At 44.5% G+C, this 22,514-nt stretch overlaps 1 protein-coding gene across 7 annotated transcripts in view; it reads right to left on the bottom strand.

The window, feature by feature from the left end:
* Nucleotides 1-22,514, bottom strand: part of LOC122551859 (transcription factor COE3-like) — a 474,992-nt gene that overhangs the window by 128,223 nt on the left and 324,255 nt on the right. For 6 of the 7 annotated variants that reach the window (XM_087991763.1, XM_087991769.1, XM_087991775.1 and 3 more), the window contains exons 8-9: nucleotides 21,204-21,321; nucleotides 1,832-1,965 (exon numbers count right to left, since the gene is read on the bottom strand). In XM_087991763.1, the coding sequence (XP_087847889.1) occupies nucleotides 1,832-1,965; nucleotides 21,204-21,321 (252 nt within the window). The remainder of the gene's footprint in view (nucleotides 1-1,831; nucleotides 1,966-21,203; nucleotides 21,322-22,514) is intronic. The other variant, XM_087991765.1, reaches the window with a different exon arrangement.

The raw sequence follows: 22,514 nt of genomic DNA, 5'->3' as shown, positions 1-22,514 counted from the left end.
AGTGGTTAGCACTGCTGCCTCACAGCGCCAGAGACCCGGGTTCAATTCCCGCCTCAGGCGACTGACTGTGTGAAGTTTGCACGTTCTCCCCGTGTCTGCGTGGGTTTCCTCCGGGTGCTCCGGTTTCCTCCCACAGTCCAAAGATGTGCAGGTCAGGTGAATTGGCCATGCTAAATTGCCCGTAGTGTTAGGTAAGGGGTAAATGTAGGGGTATGGGTGGGTTATGCTTCGGCTGGTCGGTGTGGACTTGTTGGGCCGAAGGGCCTGTTTCCACACTGTAATGTAATCTAAATCTGTAATGTAATCTAATCTAAATCACTCAAACATTTGCTGCGAATCTAACATTTGCTATGGGCTGCTGTTTTCTCTCCTATGCGCAGGTTTCTTTTATCTTTTAAATTTACTCTCTCCAGGGGCAGCTACTGGACTCTGGACGCCCTCTGCTATCCTGCACTGAAGGCGATGATATAATCACAGTCAAGTCCAATCCTATTCCCACCAGGATATTGAACACATGCATGTTCTGGTAGAAAGGGGGAGTGGATCTATACAGGGACAGAGACAGAGAGCCCCTATATCCTCACCAACCCCGATGTTGTAAGAGAGATTACATTGAGGATGTTTTCCCTAGAGCAGAGAAGGCTGAAACGGGCAGGGACATGATACAAAATTATGAAGAGCATTGAGATCATAGATAGGGAGAACATTTTCCCCCGAGTAGAGGGTAGCACGGTGGCTCAGCGGTTAGCACTGCTGCCTCACAGCACCGGGGACCCAGGTTTGATTCCAGCCTCAGGCGACTGTCTGTGTGGAGTTTTCACATTCTCCCCGTGTCTGCGTGGGTTTCCTCCCACAATCCAACGATGTGCAGGTTAGGTGGATTGACCGTGCTAAATTGCCCATAGTGTTCAGGGGTGTATAGGTTAGGTGGGTAAGCCATGGGAAATTTAAGGTTACAGGAATTGGGTGGGTCAGGAGTGTGTAGGTTAGATGCATTAGTCAAAGAAAATGGGTTTTGGTGGACTATACATCGAAGGATCAGTGTGGACTTGCTGGGACAAATGGCCTGTTTCCACACTGTAGGGATTCTACAATATTATTACTATCCCGGAGCATTGTTATAAGGTAAGGAGCAGGAGGTTCACAGGAGATTGGAGGAAACAATGTTTTCACTCAGAGGGTGGTGTGTATGTACCTGAAAAGCTGGGAGAGGTGTGAACTCCTTAAGACGTTTAAGTGGTATTTGGGTCAGCACTTAAAACACCAAGGCTATGGGTCAAATGCTGGAAACAAAATTGTATTAGAACAGACAAGTGCTTGATGACCAAAATAAACATGGTGGGCCGAACAGCCTTTCTCCATGCTGCAAAATCAATATGCCTCCAGATTAACTCAGCCAACGCCAGCGGGGGCTCGGACAAGCGACTGGGGACCAAAGCACCAGAACCTCGGGGTCTCTTCGTCTCAACGTGAGGGCAAGTCATGGGTCGTCGACAAAAGAAGATGTCGGTTTTTTCCCTGAGGGTATGGGTGTAACAGCAAAAGGCAGCTGAGCAAAACCACCCAGACAGGTACTGAAGGGAAGCAATGTCAAAGAAAGGAGGAGAGTCACCACCAACTAATCCCGCTCCTCCCAATCTGACCATCGCTGAGGGAGTAGACTCCAAGGGGCGAGACTGAGAAACAAATAAATGATCAAACTGGGATGCTTACAAGCTCAGCGTGCACGTTTAAACATTCACGGAGCTCCAATTGCTCTCGGTGTAACAGTGTGGGCTGCAGCCTAATTGTCAGCTTAATGGTTCATACTATTCTAAGATTTAAGACGTACCTCACTCCAGACCAGCATCGTTCCAAAAACAACCTGTAATCCATCAAAGAAGTTGTCTCCGATAATGATGACAGTGGCTCCTCCTGTCGTCCACCCTTCACTCGGGCTAATTGCTTTGATGCATGGAGTGGCTGCTTTGCAAGAGGAAGAACACAGCTCTTTAGCACCTCTGAAGATTTCCGACTGCACAAGACCCTCCTCCAGTTTAACCCCCGTGACACTTACTTTTTTTTTACCTTTTTTTCTGATTCGCTCGTGAGACCTGAGCATTGCTGGCTGGGGCCAGCACTTTTTTTTATTAACTGTCCCTAGCTGCCCCTTGAGAAAGTGGGGCTGAGCTGCCTACTTGAACCGCTGCAGTCTCCCTGCTGCTGGTTGACCCACAATGCCCATCAGGGGCGAGTTCCCGGATTTTGACCCAGAGACAGTGAAGGAACAGCGATATATTTCCAAGTCAGGATGGTGAGTGGCTTGGAGGGGAGCTTGCAGGGGGTGGTGTTCCCATACAAACGCAACTCTTGCGCTAAATCCTCAAAACATCTCTGCTGTACAAAACTACAACAGGAAAGTGACCAGCCAACTGATCTGATGACCATTCCTGATGTCGGCCATTTTGACTGGGGATGGGGTGCAGGCAATTATGCTCCTGAAGGAACCTTGTTTACTCTGGAATTGAGGAAGGCTGAGTGGGACATTTTCCAATAGCTTGCTGTCTCCTGATGTCACCAATGACTTTGAGGTGGGCACCAACTGGCAAATAGGGTTGCCCGCACTCCTAGCAGGCTGACAGGTTATTGTTACTACAATGTTGACAGTGGGACCTTCAATGATGGCAATACAATTGAATGTCAAGGGGAAATGGCTCGATCATTGGGTGTGAATATTATTTGCTGCTGATCAGCCAAAGTCAGGTCTTGCTGCACTTGGACATGGGCTGCTCCAATACCTGAGGAGTCACGAATGGTGCAAAATATTATGCAATCATCAGCAAACATCACCACTTCTGACCTTTTGATGACGGGAAGGTTGTTGATGGAGCAGTAATCTATTATTAACGCCATCATCAACGTTACCATTAACCAGAACTGGCAAACTGAACCAGTCTGTTCATCCATGGATACAAATACTACGGCTACAAGAGCAGGTCAAAGGATGGGAATTCTTCAGTGAGTCTCTCCAAAGCTCATCCACCATCTACAAGACACAAGTCTGAAATGATGGAATTTTCTCAGCTTGCCTGGTTGGATTTAACTCCAATGATATTCAAGAATCTCCAGGACAAAGCAGCCCGCTTGATTGGTATCACATCCATTACCTTCACCACTCTTTCCTTTCGCCACCATGGCACAGTACCAGCTGAATGTACCCATGTACAAGATCCATTGCTACAACTTGTGCCTGCAATCTTCTACCATGTAGAAAGGGCTTAGGGCAGCAGATACTTGGGAACTCCATGACCTGCATGTTCCCTCACAGGCCACCACCATCCTGATTTGAAAATACAGAACAACCTCAATTATCCGAAAGTCAATTAGCTGAATTTCGGATTATCCAAACAAGATCCCAAGGTCCTGTAAAAACGTTATCTGTTATCCGAACAATCAGTTATCTGAACAATCGGTTATCCGAACAAAATACTCCCCGCCTGTCTCAAGGTTGTTCTGTATATTGCTGCTCATTGCAGCTGGGTCAAACTCTGGGAGCTCAATCCCTAACAGCATTATGGGTCGACTCACAGCATATGACAGCTTGTCACCACCTTCTCAAGGGCAATTATGGATAGACAATATATTCTGGCCTTATTCATCTATGGATGAATAAAATAAAACGGTCTCAGCTTTGGTCCTTTATTCATCATGATATTTCAGCAACTACTGACCTATCAAATATTGACCCCATCCCTCTCTTCGATGTCCTAAATATCATTAAAAGTGTTTCTTTCTATTTCTTGGGTTATTGTCACAGTAAAGCACTTATCTTCACTTCTTTAAGACCAAGGGCCACTCACATGACTATCCATGACTACTGGCACAGAATCCTACAAATGTTATGGTACAGAAAGAGGCCATTCAGCCTATCGTGCCTGCACTGACTTATTAGATGAGTATTATTACCAAATGACAGTCTCCTGCATCTCCCCCATACTCTTGCACACTACTGCTATTCAAAAAACATCTCACGTCCTCTTGAATGTTCCACCACCTTCTGAAGGGCAACTAGGGGTGGGCAACAAATGATGGTCCAGCCAAAGATGCCCATGACACACGAGTGAACTTTTTAAAAAATGAACCTGCCTCAACCACATTTTGAAACAGTGCACAGCAGAAGGCTTAAACCTCTGGTTCAGACAAAGTGAGGCGATGGCCAAGTGACATTATCACTAGACTGTTAACCCAGAAACTAGGAGAAAGTGAAGACTGCAGATGCTGGAGATCAGAGTCGAGAGTGTGGTGCTGGAAAAGCACAGCAGGTCAGGCAGCATCCGAGGAGCAGGAGAATCGACTTTTTGGGCATAAACCCTTCATCAGGAATGAGGCTTGTGGGTCGGGGCTGAGAGATAAATGAGAGGAGGTGGGCTTTGGGGAAAGGCAGATGAAGGTGAGGGAGAAGGTGATAGGTCAGAGGGGGGCAGTGATTGACAGGTCCAGGGGGTGGTGCTGAGTTAGATACTTGGGACTGGGATAATACGGGGGAAGGGAAAAGGGGGGGGGGGTGTGGACTTGACAAGAGAGTTGCTGAGGGAATGATCTTTACAGAAAGCGGATAGGGATGGGCAGGAAAATATATCTCTGGTGATGGGGTCCCGTTTGTAGGTGATAAAAATGGCGGAGGATGACGCATTGTATGCGGAGGTTTGTGGGGTGGAAGGTGAGGACTGGGCGGGTGGTCTGTCCTTGTCGAGTTGGGAGGAGTGGGGGTTCAAGGGCGGTGGTGAGTGAAGTGGAGGAAATGTGCTAGAGGGCATCGTCAACCATGTGGGGAAGGAAGTTGTGATGGTGGAAGAAGGAGGCCATCTGGGACTTTCTGAGATGGAATTGGTCATCTGGGAACAGATGCGGTGAAGGCGGAGGAATTGGGAATAAGGGATGGCATTTTTACAGGAGGTAGGGTGGGAGGAGGTGCCGTCTAGGTAGCTGTGGGAGTCGGCGGGCTGGTAGTATATCATCCCCTAAAGAACCTGAGTGAACCAGTTGGATTTTGACAAGAAAGGCAGCTTCAAGGTCACTTTCACTGATACCAACTTCCTTCTTTCCATATTTTAATAATTAAGTTTGGATTTTCAAACTCCCACAGCAAAACATAATATCACAATCTTTGAATTAATAGTCTATTACAATTCAGGAACCATCAACACTGCATTACATTCCCCCGTGTCTATACACTTGGATTAATTCTTCTCTTGAATTCGAGCTGGGAAGATATCTGGTTAATCGACAGAGCGCACACTTTCATTTCACTGTGACATTTGCTTTTGTTAATTGGAGAGGAAGCACTTTTCCACATGCTGATGTACAGGTTCCAATCACTTCCCTTCCTCAGGGGAAGGGATTGGTAAGGCAATTCTGGCTTCTTAAAGTTCAGCAGATGAACTTTCACAATTTGTTCTGATTCCTAGTAATATTACATCAAATTTACATCCCAGAGTCAGGCCACTCAACAGATCCTTTTCCCTCCACAGGAGTGTCATTCCGTCATTATTCATCTAGCCCTATCCTTTCTCATGGCATTCTCCTTCATTTACTTATCTAACCTCGTTCTAAATGTATACCATTCATTTCCTTGAAAGTGGTGTCACAGGGAGACAAGATAGTGAAGAAGGCGCTTGGTGTGCTTGTCTTTATTGGTCAGTGCATTGAGTACAGGAGTTGGGAGGTCATGTTGCAGCTGTACAAGAATCTGGTTAGGCCACTTTTGGAATACTGCATTCAATTCCGGTCTCCCTGCTATAGGAAGGATATTCTGAAACTTGAAAGGATTCAGAAACGATTTACAAGGATGTTGCTATAAGAAGAGGCTGGGGCTATTTTCCCTGGAACGTCAGATTCTGAGGGGTGTCCTTATAGAGGTTTTTAAAATCATGAGAGGCATGGATAGGGTGAATAGACAAGGTCTTTTTCCCAGGACAAGGGAGCCCAAAACTAGAGGACATAGGTTTAAGGTGAGAGGGGAAAGATTTAAAAGGGACCTAAAGAGCAACATTTTCACACAGAGAGTGGTGCGTGTATGGAATGAGCTGCCAGAGGAGGTGGTGGAGGCTGGTACAATTACAACATTTAAAAGGCACCTGGATGGGTACATGAACAGGAAAGGTTTAGAGGGATATGGGCCAAATGCTGGCAAATGGGACTTGGCTAGTTTGGTATATTTGATCGCCATTGGACCAAAGAGTCTGCTTCCATGTTGTACATCTCTATGACTCTACTCCAAATGTCAAGTTCCACATATGAAGCACTCACTGGGTATAGACATTTCTCCTGAATTCCTTATTGAATGTACAAGTGACCTTCTTGCATTTAGCGAAGCTTTGTAACTCAGAAGGTAGTTTCCTTCGCCTGAGGCCCACTGAAGATGTTACCTAGTAGGGGGACGAAACATCTGGAAATGAACCTCCCAGCTCAGCGAGCAAACCTACATCCAGAACAGAAGGTAGTATCCCTGCCTCTCAGTGAGAAATTTCAGATTCAAGTCCCACTTGATAGCCGAAGAAGATGTGTTCACAGAGTGTTAAACAACTCTCAATGTCAAGCTGTAAATCCTTCCAACACACAACAGTGGCTGGCTATAAAAGTGATTCCTGGTCAGAAATGTGATGGAAAGAACATTGAAACATCTATTATCACCATCTTCAGCTACAAACAACAACATAACATGTAGAAGTGCATGTTGGAGAGTCCTTGGTGATCTGTCACACATTAGCAGTGCCCTGTTTTTGTGTCCCGTTGTTCTGTCTCTTTCACAATGACCTTGTGCACTTAATATTTTTGCAATGCAACCTTTTTCTGAGGTCAGTCACAAACCTGTCCAACTGGGCAGTGGGATAGGCTGAGCGATATGACCTCCCTCCAGAAAGATTCACCTGCATGTCTCTTTCTGTTGGTAATACTCGAGTTCTGTATTAGTATGTGTCTATTTAAATGTGTCTGACAAACAGTGAAAGAATGGGAAAAGGAGAGAGGGGTCAGTTAGGGACCATAAAAGGCACTGTTGCTGGGGGCATAGCTGAGACATTAAATGAATGTGTTGCATCTGACTTCAGCAAGGAAGATGACGATGCACCAAGTCCCAGTCATAGGGCCGTAGAGTCCTGCAGCTTGGAGACAGGCCCTTTGGCCCATACTGGTCCATGCTGACCAAAATGTCTGCCCACGCTAACCCTATTTTCCTGCAGTTGACCTATATCCTTCTAATCCTTTCCTATCCACATATTTGTCCAAATACCTTTCAAAAGTTGTTAAACCCCCCCCCCCCCAACCACTACCACTGTTAGCTCATTCACTATGTGTACCACCCTCTGTGTAAACAAAGTTGCCCCTCAGGTTCCCATTTATTCTTTCCCCTCTAACCTTAAACTGATGCCCTCTAGTTCTCGATTCCCTAACCCTGGGAAAAAGACTCAGTACATTTACCCTATCCATGCCTCTCATGATCTTCCACATCTCTATAAGATCCCCCTCAGTCTCCTATGCTCTCAAGAAAAAAGTCTTAGCTTGTCCAACCTCTCCCTATAGCTCAGACCATTGAATCCTTGTAAATTTCTTCTGCACTCTTTCCATTTTAATAATATCCTTCCTTTAGCAAGGTGCCCAAAACTGAATACAATACTCCAGGTGCGGCCTTTCCAACATCCTGTACAACTGCAACATAACATCCCAACTTCTGTACTCAATGCCCTGACTGATGAAGGCCAGTGTGCCAAAATCCTTCTTCACTGTCCTGTCTACCTGTGACTCCACTTTTAGTGAACTGTAAACCTGAACTCCAAGGTCCTTCTGTTCCATGACACTCCTTAAGGCCCTACCAGTCACCATGAATCTCCTGGTGGAAGAAATATTTGAAATATCGATAACTGATAAGAAGGAGACTTTCTGTAAAATTAACAAGGCCTAGGGATCAGCAGAGCTACATCCAAGAAGACTAAAGGAACAAAGTATGGACATTGCAGACATTGTTGAGGTCATAATCTTAGGGACTGTTCAGGTTCAATTTCAGCACTGAGGAGGGAATCGGATTATTATGTGGATAGGAAGAATGTGCAGAGCTGCAGGAGTATTGTGTTCAGTTTTGGTTTATGATTATTTGCAAAAGCATAGTTTGATTAGAAATAGTCAGCATGGCTTTGTGAGGGGCGGGTCATGGCTCACAAGCCTGATTGAATTCGTTGAGGAGGCTCCTTAAAAGTGGAGTCGTAGGTAGGTAGGATAGTGAAGAAGGCATTTGGTATGCTTTCCTTTATTGGTCAGCGTATTGAGTACAGGAGTTGGGAGGTCATGTTTCAGCTGTACAGGACATTAGTTGGCTACTTTTGGAATATTGCATGCAATTCTGGTCTCCTTCCTATTGGAAAGATGTTGTGAAATTTGAAAGGGTTCAGAAAAGATTTATAGGGATGATGCCAGGATTGTAGGATTTGAGCTATAGGGACAGGCTGAATAGGCTGGGGCTGTTTTCCAAGAAACGTATAGCGGACCTTCATGAGGGGCATGGATAGGGTAAATAGATAAAGTCTCTTTTCTGGGGTAGAGAAGTCTAGAACTAGAGGGCATAGATTTAGGGTGAGAGGAATAAGATATAAAAGAGACCTAAGGGGCAACTTTTTCACACTGAGGGTGGCACGTGTATGGAATGAGCTGCCAGAGGAAGTGGTGAAGGCTAATACAATTGCAACAATTAAAAGGCATTTGGATGCGTATTTGAATAGGAAGGGTTTGGGGGGATATGGGCCGGGTGCTGGCAGGTGAGACTAGATTGGATTAGGATATCTGGTTGGCATTATTGAGTTGGACTGAAGGGTCTGTTTCTGTGCTGTACATCTCTATGACTCAATACTGCATGTGACAAAACACATTGATGAAGATAGAGCAGTGGATGTGGTGTACGTGGATTTTAGCAAGGTGTTTGATAAAGTTGAAAATGTGTTGCTGGAAAAGCGCAGCAGGTCAGGCAGCATCCAGGGAACAGGAGAATCATCGTTTCGGGCATAAGTTTCCTGAAGAAGGGCTTATGTCCGAAACGTCGATTCTCCTGTTCCCTGGATGCTGCCTGACCTGCTGCGCTTTTCCAGCAACACATTTTCAGCTCTGATCTCCAGCATCTGCAGACCTCACTTTCTCCTGTTTGATAAAGTTCCCCATGGTAGGCTCATTCAAAAAGTAAGAAGGCATGGGATACAGGGAAATTTGGCTGTCTGGTACAGAATTGGCTGGCCCATAGAAGATAGACGGTGGTAGTAAATGGTAATTATTCAGCCTGGAGCTCGGTGACCAGTGGTGTTCTGCAGAGATCTGTTCTGGGACCTCTGCTCTTTGTGATTTTTATAAATGACTTGGATGAGGAAATGGAAAGGTGAGTTAGCAAATTTTCCAATGATATGAAGGTTGGTGGAGTGGTGGATAGTGTGGACGACTGTTGTAGGTTACAAATGGACATTGACAGGATGCAGAGCTGGGCTGAGAAGTGGCAGATGGAGTTCAACCTGGAAAAATATGAAGTGATTCATTTTGGAAGGTTGAATTTGAATGCAGATTATAGGGTTCAAGGCAGGATTCTTGGCAGTGTAGAGGAACAGAGGGATCTTGGGGTTCATGTCCATAGATCCTCAATGTTGCCACCCAAGTTGGTGGATTTGTTAAGAAGGCGTATGGTGTGTTGGCTTTCATTAGCAGGGGATTGAGTTTAAGAGCCATGAGGTTATGCTGCAGCTCTATAAAGAAGTGGTTGGACCACTCTTGGAATCAGTTCTGGTTGCCTTATTATAGGAAGGATGTGGAAGCTTTAGAGAGGGTGCAGTGGAGATTTACCAGGATGCTGACTGGACTGGAGGGCACAAAGGTTGAGGGAGCTAGGGCTTTTTTCATGTGAGCGAAGAAGGATGAGAGATGACTTGATAGAGGTGTACAAGCTGATGAGAGGCACAGATAGAGTAGATAGCCAGAGACATTTTCTCAGGGTGGAAATGGCTATCACAAGGGGCATTTATAGAATCACAGAATTCATACAGTGTGGAAACACGCATTTGGACCAAAATGTCCACACCAACCCTCTGAAGAGTATCCCACCCAAACCCATTCCCCTACATTTAATCCTGACTAATGCACTTAACGTACACATCCCTAAATACTACGGGCAATTTAGCATGGCCAATCCACCTAACCCACTCAACTTTGGATTGTGGGAGGAAACCGGAGCACCGGAGGAAACACAGATATGGGGAGGACATGCAAACTCTACAAAGACAGTTGCCTGAGACTGGAATCAAACCCAGGTCCCTGGCGCTGTGAGGCAGCAGTGCTAACCACTGAGCCACCGTGCCACCCTTTTTTAAAGGCGATTGGAGGAAGGTTTCGGGTGGATGTCAGAGGTTGGTTCTTTACATAGAGAGTGATGAGTGCATGGACGGCACTGCCAGCAGTTGTAGTCGAGTCAGATACATTATGGACATTTAAGTGACCCTTAGATAGGTACACGGATGATAGTAAAATGAAGGGCATGTAGGTTGGTTTGATCTTAGAGTATGATGAAAGGTCGACACAACATCGAGGGCTGAAGGGCCTGTACTGTGCTGCACTGTTCTATGTTCTGTGTTCTAAAGCAAGAAAATGGCTCTTTCAGTGAGTCAGTGCAGATATGATGGGCCAAATAGCCTCGTTCTGTGCTTTAACCACCCTGGGATTCTGTGATTCCACGTCCTCGGAGACTGTTGGCTTCCTGCATTTGCAGCAGGCTAATTTGGATGGGCATCAGGTTTCTTGAGTGTTTCTGTAGCCCCATCTACACAAGCAAGTAGAAAGTATTCCATCATACTTTTGTCTTGCCTTTTATAGATGATGAGAGAGTCTTTGGGATTAAGGAGGGTAAATTTCTGACTTGTTCATGTATCTGCAGCGACTGGTCCAGTTGAACTTTGTAGACACTCCATTAGCTCCATTTTTTTAACATAGTCACTAAGATCAATCCTGCAGTGCTTATTCATAAGTTGTGCTCATTCAGTATAACAGTGATACTCCTGGTGCTATTGGCAACCAGCGTAAGTTCTTAGAACCTTTATCCAATGTAATGTGGGGGTGTCAGTGTTAAGACTGGGATGCACAGAGTCAAACATCATACATCATACAACAGTGATTTCCAATAAACCTGTTGGACCATAATCTGGTGCCATGTGTTTTTTGACTTTATCCAACATATGCTGACCTGAAAAGAATTGAACTCCAAAGATTCTCGGCAGAGCTACAGTCGGCAACATGAGGCACTGGGATAAGGGAGGGGTTTGTGAGAATGTCAGGGTCCTGGATTATCATCAGCAGAAATATAAAACAATAATGCAGGATGCTAGGGGAGGAATTACTGAGTGACAGTCTGAGGGATTTGGATTAATATCATTATCTGTATTATCTAAAGATAGATCCTACATTATACATCTACGAATGGTGTCCTTTTACAGCTGATATTTGCAGTGATCCCAGGAGCTCTGGAGCAAATGGTCGATTCCTTCATCTCTTAATCCTTTTCCTAACGAGGTATGCATTTAGCTCTTTGTGAAAGGTGTTAATTAGCGCAGCAATAGCTGCATTAGCCAAGAGCCTTATTTGAGGCTTGCTCACCGTACTGTCACATTTATCTGTCATGGTGTCTCAAACTGACAGGGACACCCTATCAGATTCTACATTGCTCATTGATCCAAACCAGGTTTCCAAACTGAAAGAAAGTGTTATATGGAAGTCTGTTTGTAGTGGGAGTGTGTAGACATGCCATGTTGTAAGTCAAGAGTGCAGCGCTGGAAAAGCACAGCAGGTCAGGCAGTATCTGAGGACCAGGAAAATCGACGTTTCAGGCAAAAGCCCTTTTGCCCAAAACATTGATTTTCCTGCTCCTCGGATGCTGCCTGACCTGCTGTGCTTTTCCAGCACCACACTCTCAACTCTAATCTCCAGCATCTGCAGTCCTCACTTTTGTCGATGCCACGTTGTAATCTGTGCCTCAGTCAGCCTTAGCTTTGTCTGAAAGTTGTGAGTTCTATCTCGAACCTCAGTGCGTAATCTACAGTAATCTAAAAACCTTGCCACACCAGCCATATTCTGGCAGGGTGGTGCCCGATCAGGCTTGTTAGCATGACCCATAATTATTCACTTAAATCAGGCAGGTGGGTCTGCTGACTTTGGCATCCGCCCACCCCTGTTTTATTTTTATTGAAGATAATCCAATGTCCTGACACTCTCAGGAACTCCTCCCCTGCCCGAGTGCCTCATGTTGCTGACTGTTGTATGAATGTTCTTATGCTTTCTGTCAGTATTGGATTTGTCAGTATTGGATAAACTCATCCGAGTGAGCTTTGCACTTCGTGACGTTAAGGTGAGCTCCCCATAAGCGAGGATGAAATAAATGTTTGTAACCTAATTTCTGAGTCCTCTCATCAATTTGTCGAGTAGTTCAACATTAACTACCTCACGATGTCCAGAATTGGTTCATGGCCAATTAAGTACTTTAGCAATGAAGTCCTTTTGCTTTTCTGGAAAACAAGAGCTTGCGGAATACAAGTGGAAAACTGCACTGATTTGTAATGTTCCAAGTTTTAAGACATTCAGTTTGTGTGCAGCACAAACAGTTATGATAAAAAGCACCAGATAATTTGCTTTTGATGATGTTAGTTGAAGGACAACCCATGGACAGGATATCAGGTTGAATACACCTACTGATCTTCAAAATTTTGCCAAAAAACCTATGATATTCCTCCAAACAATAGACCTCAGTTTAACATCTCATCTGAAAGACGTCACCTCTGATGGCGCAACACTGTCTCACTTAGTGCATTAAAGGATCAACAGCGGCCACAATGTATTTCTAAAGCATTCTTAGTGTGGTGAAAGATCCCAATGAACTTCTCATGGGCATCATGTCAAATAAGGTCACATAGAGACAAGGGTCAAAATGACAGCTCACCACCACCAACTTCTCAAGAGCAATTAGGGATGGGCAATAAAAATCAGTCTTTCCAGCAATGTCCATAACCGGTAAACAAATAAAACTCTACCATGTCATTTCTCAGTCTTAAATAAAATGTTAAAAATCACACAACACCAGGTTATAGTCCAACAGGTTTATTTGGAAGCACTAGCTTTTGGAGCGCTGCTCCTTCATCAGGTGGTTAAGGAGCAGCGCTCCAAAAGCTAGTGCTTCCAAATAAACTTGTTGGGGGACTATAACATGGTGTTGTGTGATTTTTAACTTTGTCCACACCAGTCCAACACTAGCTCCTCCACATCATTAAATAAAAAGAACTGAGGATGATTTAAATCAGAAACAAAAAAAACCCAGAAATTGCTGAGAAGCTCAGGTCTGGCAGCATCTGTGGAGAGAAGTCAAAGTTAGCATTTCAGTTCCTCAGTTCTGAGGAAGGGTCACATGACCGAAAACATTAACTCTGATTTTCCTCTACAGATGCTGTCAGATCTGCTGAGCTTTTCCAGCAATTTCTGTTTTTGCCACTTTTCAGTCTTGACATTCTTTCCTGCTAGTTTCTGCTCCTTAGCACTGGTATCTCCTTACAAATCCATCCTCACTTTCTCCTAATTTCCTCATTAACAGAATAGAGACAACAGAACACAGAACATAAGGAAGACAATAATTTTACTGCTTTGTCCAGCAGTCAAAATGCACTCGCTTTTATAAAGGAAATCCCTTATTCTAATGTGACCACATTAAAAAAAAAAGAGCTAGTGTACTGTTTTAATACAGACTGGCCTTTTTGCCTAAAGTTATCTTTGCAAATGCAATAACGACTTTTCGCCCCTGCTCACACTGTTTCCAATTAGGCTGCCCAGATGGCAGCTACTCAATGCACTAATAAGTTATAAAGGTTTCTTCTTCGAAAGCCATCTGTTCTGAACAATAGATTAGATTACCTACAGCGTAGAAACAGGCCCTTCAGCCCAACAAGTCCACACCGACCCTCCAAAGAGAAACTCACCCCCCTATATTTACCCCTGACTAATCCACCTAACACAACGGGCAATTTAGCATGGCCAATTCATCTAACCTGCACATCTTTGGACTGTGGGAGGAAACCAGAGCACACCCATGCAAACATGGGGAGAATGTGCAAACTTCACACAGACAGTTGCCCAAGGCGGGATTCGAACCCGTGTTCCCTGGCGCTGTGAGGTAGCAGTGCTAACCACTGAGCCACCATGCTGCCCAATGACTCAAAGAAAATCCAGCTTACCCTCCCCAATGTTGTAAATGCTGTTATCTTTTGTGTGATTTGAGTAAGGTGTCTGTTGAATTTGTAAAGGCCATCCAATTTGTCATGCATTTTGGAGTGTCCCCTGCTGGGATGGCTAGGTCTTCTCAATAATCCAACCTCCCCAATATAAACCTTGACTCGCTCCCATACCCCTCTCAGACATCTGGTCACACATGAGCCAGACCAGTTAAGGATGACAGATTTCCTTCCCTATAGAGCGTTAGTGAACCGGATACTTTTTAATAACACTCAACAGTGTTTATCGTGGACACCATCAGGCTGCTTTCTTTAAATCCCAGATAATTTTTGAGCAAACTGAAATTTCACCATCTGCCATGGTAAGACTTGAATGTTAGACTGACATTCTGGTTTCGCATCGAGAATGGGGTGCTGGAAAAGCACAGCAGGTCAAGCAGCATCCGAGGAGCAGGAGTATCAATGTTTCAGGCAAGAGCCCTTCAACAGACATTCGGGATTACTCGGTCCAGGTGACATTATCCCAATGCTTCAATCACCCCAAGTGTGCCAATCCTACTCTGTGGTAACTAACCTCTGGGCAATTAGGGATGGGCAATTGTTGCTGGCCAAGCCAGTGATGTCTGCATTCCATGAGCCAATGAAAAAATATAGTTGGTTGCTACACCTAGCTTTGCCATTCAATAAGGTCATGGCTGATCCTGCAGTGATTTTAATTCCACATTCCTGTCAGCTTCCCACTGCGTAGCACGGTGGCTCAGTGGTTACCACTGCTGCTTCACAGCACTAGGGACCTGGGTTCGATTCCAGCCTCGGGTGCCTGCCTGTGTGGAGTTCGCACATTCTGCGTGGGTTTGCTCCGGTTTCCTCCCACTGTCCAAAGATGTGTAGGTTAAGTGAATTGGCCATGCTAGAATGCCCATAGTGTCCAGGGATGTGTAGGTTGGGCGGAGTGGCCATGGCAAATACTGGCTTATGGTGATGGGATGGGATGCTCTTCAGAGGGTCAGGGTGGACTTGATGAGCCAAATGGCCTGCTTCCACATTATAGGAATTCTTACGAACACGTCTGTTGAACTCAGCTTTCATCATAGATGGCTACAGTGTGAAAGCAGGTCACCATTGACCTACTGAAGAACATGAAGAGAAAGTGAGGACTGCAGATGCTGGAGATCAGAGCTGAAAATGTGTTGCTGGAAAAGCGCAGCAGGTCAGGCAGCATCCAGGGAACAGGAGAATCGACGTTTCGGGCATAAGTTTCCTGAAGAAGGGCTTATACCCGAAACGTCGATTCTCCTGTTCCCTGGATGCTGCCTGACCTGCTGCGCTTTTCCAGCAACACATTTTCAGCTACTGAAGAACATCCCAACCAGAACTACCCCTTGATTCTATAACTCTGCATTTTCCATGGCTATAGCTGATTTAGCATGGCCAATCCACCTAACCTGCACAGCCTTGGACTATGGGAGGAAACCAGAGCACCCGGAGGAAATCCAGGGAGACACAGGGAGAATATGCAAACTCCACACAGACAGTCGCCTGAGGCTGGAATCAAACCCAATGCTGTGAGGCAGCAGTGCTAACCACTGAGTCACTGTGCCCTTGATTGAATTCAATGAACCAGCCTCTTGGGAAAAGAATTTCACAGACCATGGTCCCTTTCAGAGAAAAATCCATTCTCCTTATCTCCATCTGAACTCTACGAGCACTTATTAGTAAAATCTCTCTCTTAATTTTAGTCTCGTCCACAAGAGGAAACATCCATTTAGTACCCCAAACAAGTCCTTTCCGAATCTTATACATTTCAATTAGATCACCTTTTCTAACCTCCCCAGTCTGTCCAACTCTCCTCATAAGGTAAGCCTGCACCCTAGGAGGGTTTGGGATATGAGGAAAGATTGGATAGGCATGAGTTGTTTTCCACAGAGCAGTGCCTGTACGAGAGGGACCTTGCATTGCCAGGTAGGATGGGCCAAATCAACTCCTGCACTGTAAGTACCTATGATTCTACAAATGAATCTTCTCTGATGTACTTGTAATACATGGGATGCGCAGAATGCAAACATTACACTATGGATGATCGCATTCAACTGTTTAAGATGAATAAAAAGATTCAACAGGTGAAGAGGAGAGACAGTATTTCCTCTAACTGGACAGCTGACATAATGAATAAGGGCAACCCTAGAATTACAGTTAGTCCCATTCAGGGATGATGCTAGGCTGCTCATCTTTTTGTAAATTGAAACCTGGAAATCTGCCCCCAAAGCCCCCATACCCACTTACGCCTAGCTTTTGTGTATGAAGGGTCAAATAAAATTTTAAAAACAAGAACAATAGCACTTTGCTATGCCTGGATTTCCAAAAACTCACCACATGACAGTCCACCATCAACAAAGCATAACTCAGGACTGTGATGGGATACTCCCCTGGATGGGTTCAACTTCAACAAAGAACTCAATTCCATCAGAGACAAAGCATCTCACTTTAATGGCACCTCATGCTCCCTGCATCACCGTTAACATTCGCCCACTCTACCACTGAGGTATACCTATGCCAATTTACAAAGCACACTGCACAATTCACCTAGTGACCTAGAACAGCATCCTCTAATCCTGCAATCACCATCAGCTAGAAGAATAAGATTAGCAGATACGGATGAACACAACTGCCTACAAGTTCTCCTCCAAGCCATTCACCATCCAGACTGGGATAAGGATGAAAATCTTCCCTATTTGCACTGTTTATATCAACCAGTAAACTATTAGGAAGGCAAATGAGATGTTAGCCATTATTGCAAGAGAATATGAGCACAGGAGCAGCAAAGTCTTGTTTCAGTTAGGTAGGAATTTGATTGGACCGCAGCTAGAGTATTGTTTATGGTTTTAGTTTCTTTATCTTAAGAAATACAGAGGAGGAGGAGCTTGGATGTCTTAAAATGCTTAAAGGTGGATAAATTCCTGGGACCTGATCAGGTGTACCATAGAACTCCATAGGAAGCTAGGGAAGTGCTTGCTGGGATCCTTGCTGAGATATTTGTATCAACAGTAGTCACAGGTGAGGTGCCAGAAGACTGGAGGTTGGCTAATGTAGTGCCACTATTTAAGAAAGGTGGTAAGGAAAGGTCAGGGAACTATAGACTGGTGTGCCTGACATCAGTGGTGGGTAAGTTGTTGGAGGGAATCCTGAGGGACAGGATTGAAATGTATTTGGAAAGGTAACGACTAATTAGGGATAGAATGGTGCTGGAAAAACACAGCAGGTCAGGCAGCATCCGAGGAGCAGGAATATCAACGTTTCAGACAAAAGTCCTTCCTGATGAAGAGCTTTTGCCTGAAACATTGATATTCCTGCTCCTCGGATGCTGCCTGACCAGCTGTGCTTTTCCAGCACCACTCCAATCTAGATTCTGATCTCCAGCATCTGCAGTCCTCACTTTCGCCTGACTAATTATGGATAGTCAACATGGCTTTGTGTGTGGGAAATCATGTCTCACAAACTTGATTGAGTTTTTTTTGAAGAAGTAATGAAGAAGATTGATGAGGGCAGAGTGGTGGACGTGATCTACATGGACTGCAGTAAGGCATTCGACAAAGTTCCTCATGATAAACTGGTTAGCAAGGTTAGATCTCATGAAATACAGGAAGAACTAGCCATTTCAATACAGAACTGACTCGAAGGTAGAAGACAGAGGGTGATGGTGGAGAGTTGCCTTTCAGACTAAAGGCCTGTGAGCAGTGGAGTGCCACAAGGATCGGTGCTGGGTCCACTGCTTTTCGTCATTTATATAAATTATTTGGATGTGAACATAGGAGGTATAGTTAGTAAGTTTGCAGATGACACCAAAATTGGATGTGTAATGGACAGCGAAGAAGGTTGATTCAGAGTACAATGGGATCTTGATCAGATGGGCCAATGGGCTGAGGAGTGGCAGATGGAATTTAATTTCGACAAATGTGATGTGCTGAATTTTGGAAAGACAAATCTGGGCAGGACTTATACACTTAATAGTAAGGTCCTTGGGAATGTTGCTGAACAAAGAGACCTTGGAGTGCAGGTTCATAGTCCCTTGAAAGTAGAGTCACAGGTGGATAGGATAATGAAGAAGATATTTGGTATGCTTACCTTTTTTAGTCAGAGCATTGAGTACTGGATTTGAGAGGTCATGTTGCAGCTGTACAGGACATTAGTTCAGCCACTTTTGGAGTACTGTGTGCAATTCTGGTCTCCCTTGTATCGGAAGGATATTGTGAAACTTGAAAAGGTTCAGAAAAGATTTGCAAGAATGTTGCCAGGGTTGGAGGATTTGAACTATAGGGAGAGGTTGAATAGGCTGAGCCTGTTTTCCCTGGAGCAACAGAGGCTGAGAGGTGACCTTATAGAGGTTTATAAAATCATGAGGGGCATAGGTCGCGTAATAGAGAAAGTCTTTTCCCTGGGGTGGGGAAGTGCAGACCTAGCGGGCATAGGTTTCGGGTGAGAGGGGAAAAGTTTAAAAGGGACCTAAGGGGCAACATTTTCTTACAGAGTGTGGTGCGTGTTTGGAATAAGCTGCCAAAGGTAGTGATGGAGGCCAGTACAATTACAACATTTAACAGGTATTTGAGTGTACATGAATAGGAAGGTTTACAGGGATATGGGCCATATGCTGGCAAATGGGACTAGATTAAGTTAGGATATCTGGTCAGCATGGATGAGTTGGACCGAAGGATCTGTTTCTGCGCTGTACATCTCTATGACTCTAAATATATTATTGCCATAAAAGGAGTCAAAAAGTCATGCAGTTGTTCAGCACGAAAACAGACTCTTCAGTCCAACTCATCCATGCCTGCATTTGACCCATTTCCCTCTAAACCGTTCTTATTCATGTATCCATCCAGGAGCCTTCATCACTTCCTCTACAGTTCAATCCATACACAGACCACCCTCTGTGTGAAAATGTTGCCCCTAAATTTCCCTTTTATATCTTTCCCCTTTCACCCTAAACCTATGCCCTCTAGTTGTGAACTCTCCCATCCTAGGAAAAAAACCTTGTCTATTTAACCTATCCATGCCCCTCATGATCTTATAAACCTCTATCAGGTCACCCTTCAATCTCCGGCAATCCCTATAGCTCAAACCTTCCAACCCTGCAGCATCTTCGGTAATCTTTTCTGCACCCTTATTTAACAACCTTGTTCTTATAGCAGGGAGTCCAGAACTGAACACAAAATTGTAAAAGCAGCAAAGGTTCACCAAATGTGTTGCTCAGATGGCAGAACTGTGCTGTGAAGACAGATTGGGCAAACTGGACCAATCTTCCCTTCAGTTTTGAGAAATAAGAGGTGACCGCATTGAAATTTAGTTTGAGCTAAGATGCTTGCCCTGGTTGGGGAGTCTCGAATGAGGGGGCACAATGTACAAATGGGGGAGGCGGGGACAGCTTTTACAACTAAAATGTGAAGAATTTTTTCTTCTCCTCAAGCGATGGTGAATCTTTGATGCTCTAATGCAGAGGGCTGTGAAGGCTTATTCTTTTATTTCATTTAAAGCACAGATTAATAAATTTGTGATTAGCAATGGTGAAAAGAATTATGGGAACGTTATGGGTAAAAGCATTGAAGTGTTCCAGCAATCACAATTTGCTGATGACATAAAGTTAGCTGGAATTGTAGACATTGTAGATGGTCGTGTAAAATGACAAAGGGAATTCGGCAAAACTGTGGTAGTTGGAGTTCAAAGCAAGCAAATATGAGGAGATCCATAAAAGCTGAAAAGGGCTAGCTCAGGTTTCTTTCTAGTATGAAGTTAACTACAGGTTGCAAAAGTACAGCAGGTCAAGCAACATCCAAGGAGCAAGAGGATCGATATTTCAGGCAAAAGCCCTTCATCAGGATGGATGTCCAACAGACATGGGGGTTCGGGTGCATCAATCTTTCAAATGTCATGAACAGGTGAAGAAATAATCAAGAAAGTTAATGAAATCCTGGCCTTTATATTGAGAGGACTGGAGGACAAGGATACCGAAATTACGTTGCAGTTACATAAAACCTGAGTGGATTCCCCTTGGAGTACAGTGAGCAAATCTGGGTACCAAAACTGAGGGAGGATTTATTGGCCTGGGAAGGAATAAAACGCAAATGTACAAGAATGACATCTGGACTTCAGGCGTTAAGTTATGAGGAGAGATCTGCTAATTAGGCCTGCTTTCTCTAGAATTTGGAAGTTTACGGAGCAATCTGATTGAAGTCTTCAAGGTAATACCAGGAAAAGACTGGGTGGATAAAGATAAAACTATTTCCACTGGTTGGGAATTCTCAAACTAGTGGGCATAGTCTGAGAATTAGGGTTGGACTGTTCAGGAGAGATGCTTTGAAGCACTTCTGCACACAGAGGGTGATAGAGGTTTGGAACTCTCTTCCATAAATGGCAGTGGATGTTAGATCAGTTGTTCACTTTAATTCTGAGGTAGGTAATTTTTTGTTTCACAAAGATATTAAGGGAAATGGGCCAAAAACAAATGTATAGACTTCGGCCACAAATCAGCCATGATCTGATGGGGCTGAATGGCCAACTCCTGTTGCTATGTTCTTGTGGAGTGTAAATGGTTCTACACCACCCACATTCTCATGGAGAATTATGGATGGGCAATAAATGTTGACCTTGTCGATGATGCCCACATCCCATGAATAAATATAAAAAAACTCAACCTCATCAGGCTCATAAAAAATGCTGCTAATGCTCAGCAGATCTGGCAGCATCACTAGAGAGAGAAACCGCGTTAAGATTTCAGGTTGCTGAGCGCCCGATCGAATCCAGATCAAGACCAATTCTGAAGAGTAAAGAACCAGTGGCATTACAACCCCATCCACCAATGAAGCGCTCCACAAAATCCATAACTGCATTGTGACCCGAATCTGAGAAGGCTAGCAGTGACCAACGGTGCGTTCCGGATTGACGTACCTTCACAGGGATCGAGCCTCCGAGCTCGTCGCCCATGCTTCGAGTTGTTGTGGATGAACATGTTGTCAGACACAGCCAGGACATGGCCGTCCACATTAATTGTTGTGCAGATGACCACCTACAAAGAGAAGGCAAGTTGGTTGGTATTGGTGGGCAAGAGGAGGCAATGTACAGAACAAAGCAGAATTCACAGCAGCACATTGACATGCCCTTTATCACAATTGGTTTATGCTCCACATGAGTATCTTCCAAACTTACTTAGAATAACAGAATCTCTACAGTGTTGAAACAGGCCCTTCTGCCCAACAAGTCCACACCGACCCTACAAAGAGTATCCTACCAAAACCCATTCTCCATTACTCTAAATTTTACCATTGACTAATGTCCCTAAACTACACATCGCTGAACACTATGGGAAATTTAGGATGGCCAATTCACCAAATCTGCACAGCTTTGGATTGTGGGAGGAAACTGGTGCACCTAGAGGAAACCCACGCCGACAATAGGAGAATGTGCAAACTCCACACAGACAGTCACCCGAGACAGGAATCAAACCCAGGTCCATGGAGCTGTGAGGCAACAGTGATAACCACTGAGCCACCGTGCTGCCCCTTCATACTGTCCAACAGCGCTTATCTTGCTTTCTTCCTCAAGCACTATCTGACTGGGGCTATTCTACAGTTGCTGATTATACTCCATCAATGCAGATATTTAGAAGCACATCAACCAATGTGCCAATACAAACCAGTTTTGTGGTGAATTGCGAGTTAATTTATCTTCCTGTGATACCAGCTTGAGAGATGATGGTGACCAAGTCAATGGGAGCGATGCCCTATGCTTCAAAAAGTGACTATTGGATGTTTTAGGACAACTGAATATAAAATATCTCACCTGAAAAGTATTAAAGTCATTAAGATTGCACTCCCACAGGAAAGGTAGGTTGGATTAAGTGCTAAAATACATCTTGGGGCTTGCCCTTGAACTGAACAAAGCATACCCTTACGAAAGGTTAATCCAGAACGTAAGAGATTTTGGAGTAAAATAACGTGAGGTAGATCTAGTTCACATCCAACTTTATTTTATTGGTTTGTGGATGTGGGCATCACTGACTGGGCCAGCATTTATTGCCCATCCCCAGTTGCCCTTCAGAAGGTGGTGATGAGCTGCCTTCCTAACTGCTGCAGTTTGTGTGCTGTACGTCGACCTACAATATTGTTAGGGACGGAATGCCAGGATTTTGACCCAGTCACAGTGAAGAAACAGTGATATATTTTCAAATCAAGGTGGTGATTGACTTGGAGGGGAACTTCT

The sequence above is a fragment of the Chiloscyllium plagiosum genome, unplaced genomic scaffold, assembly GCF_037043375.1.
Source record: "Chiloscyllium plagiosum isolate Xiang-an unplaced genomic scaffold, Cpla_swu_hap1 HiC_scaffold_1, whole genome shotgun sequence".
Lineage (NCBI taxonomy): Eukaryota > Metazoa > Chordata > Chondrichthyes > Orectolobiformes > Hemiscylliidae > Chiloscyllium > Chiloscyllium plagiosum.
This window is presented reverse-complemented; position numbering and strand designations above follow the sequence as displayed.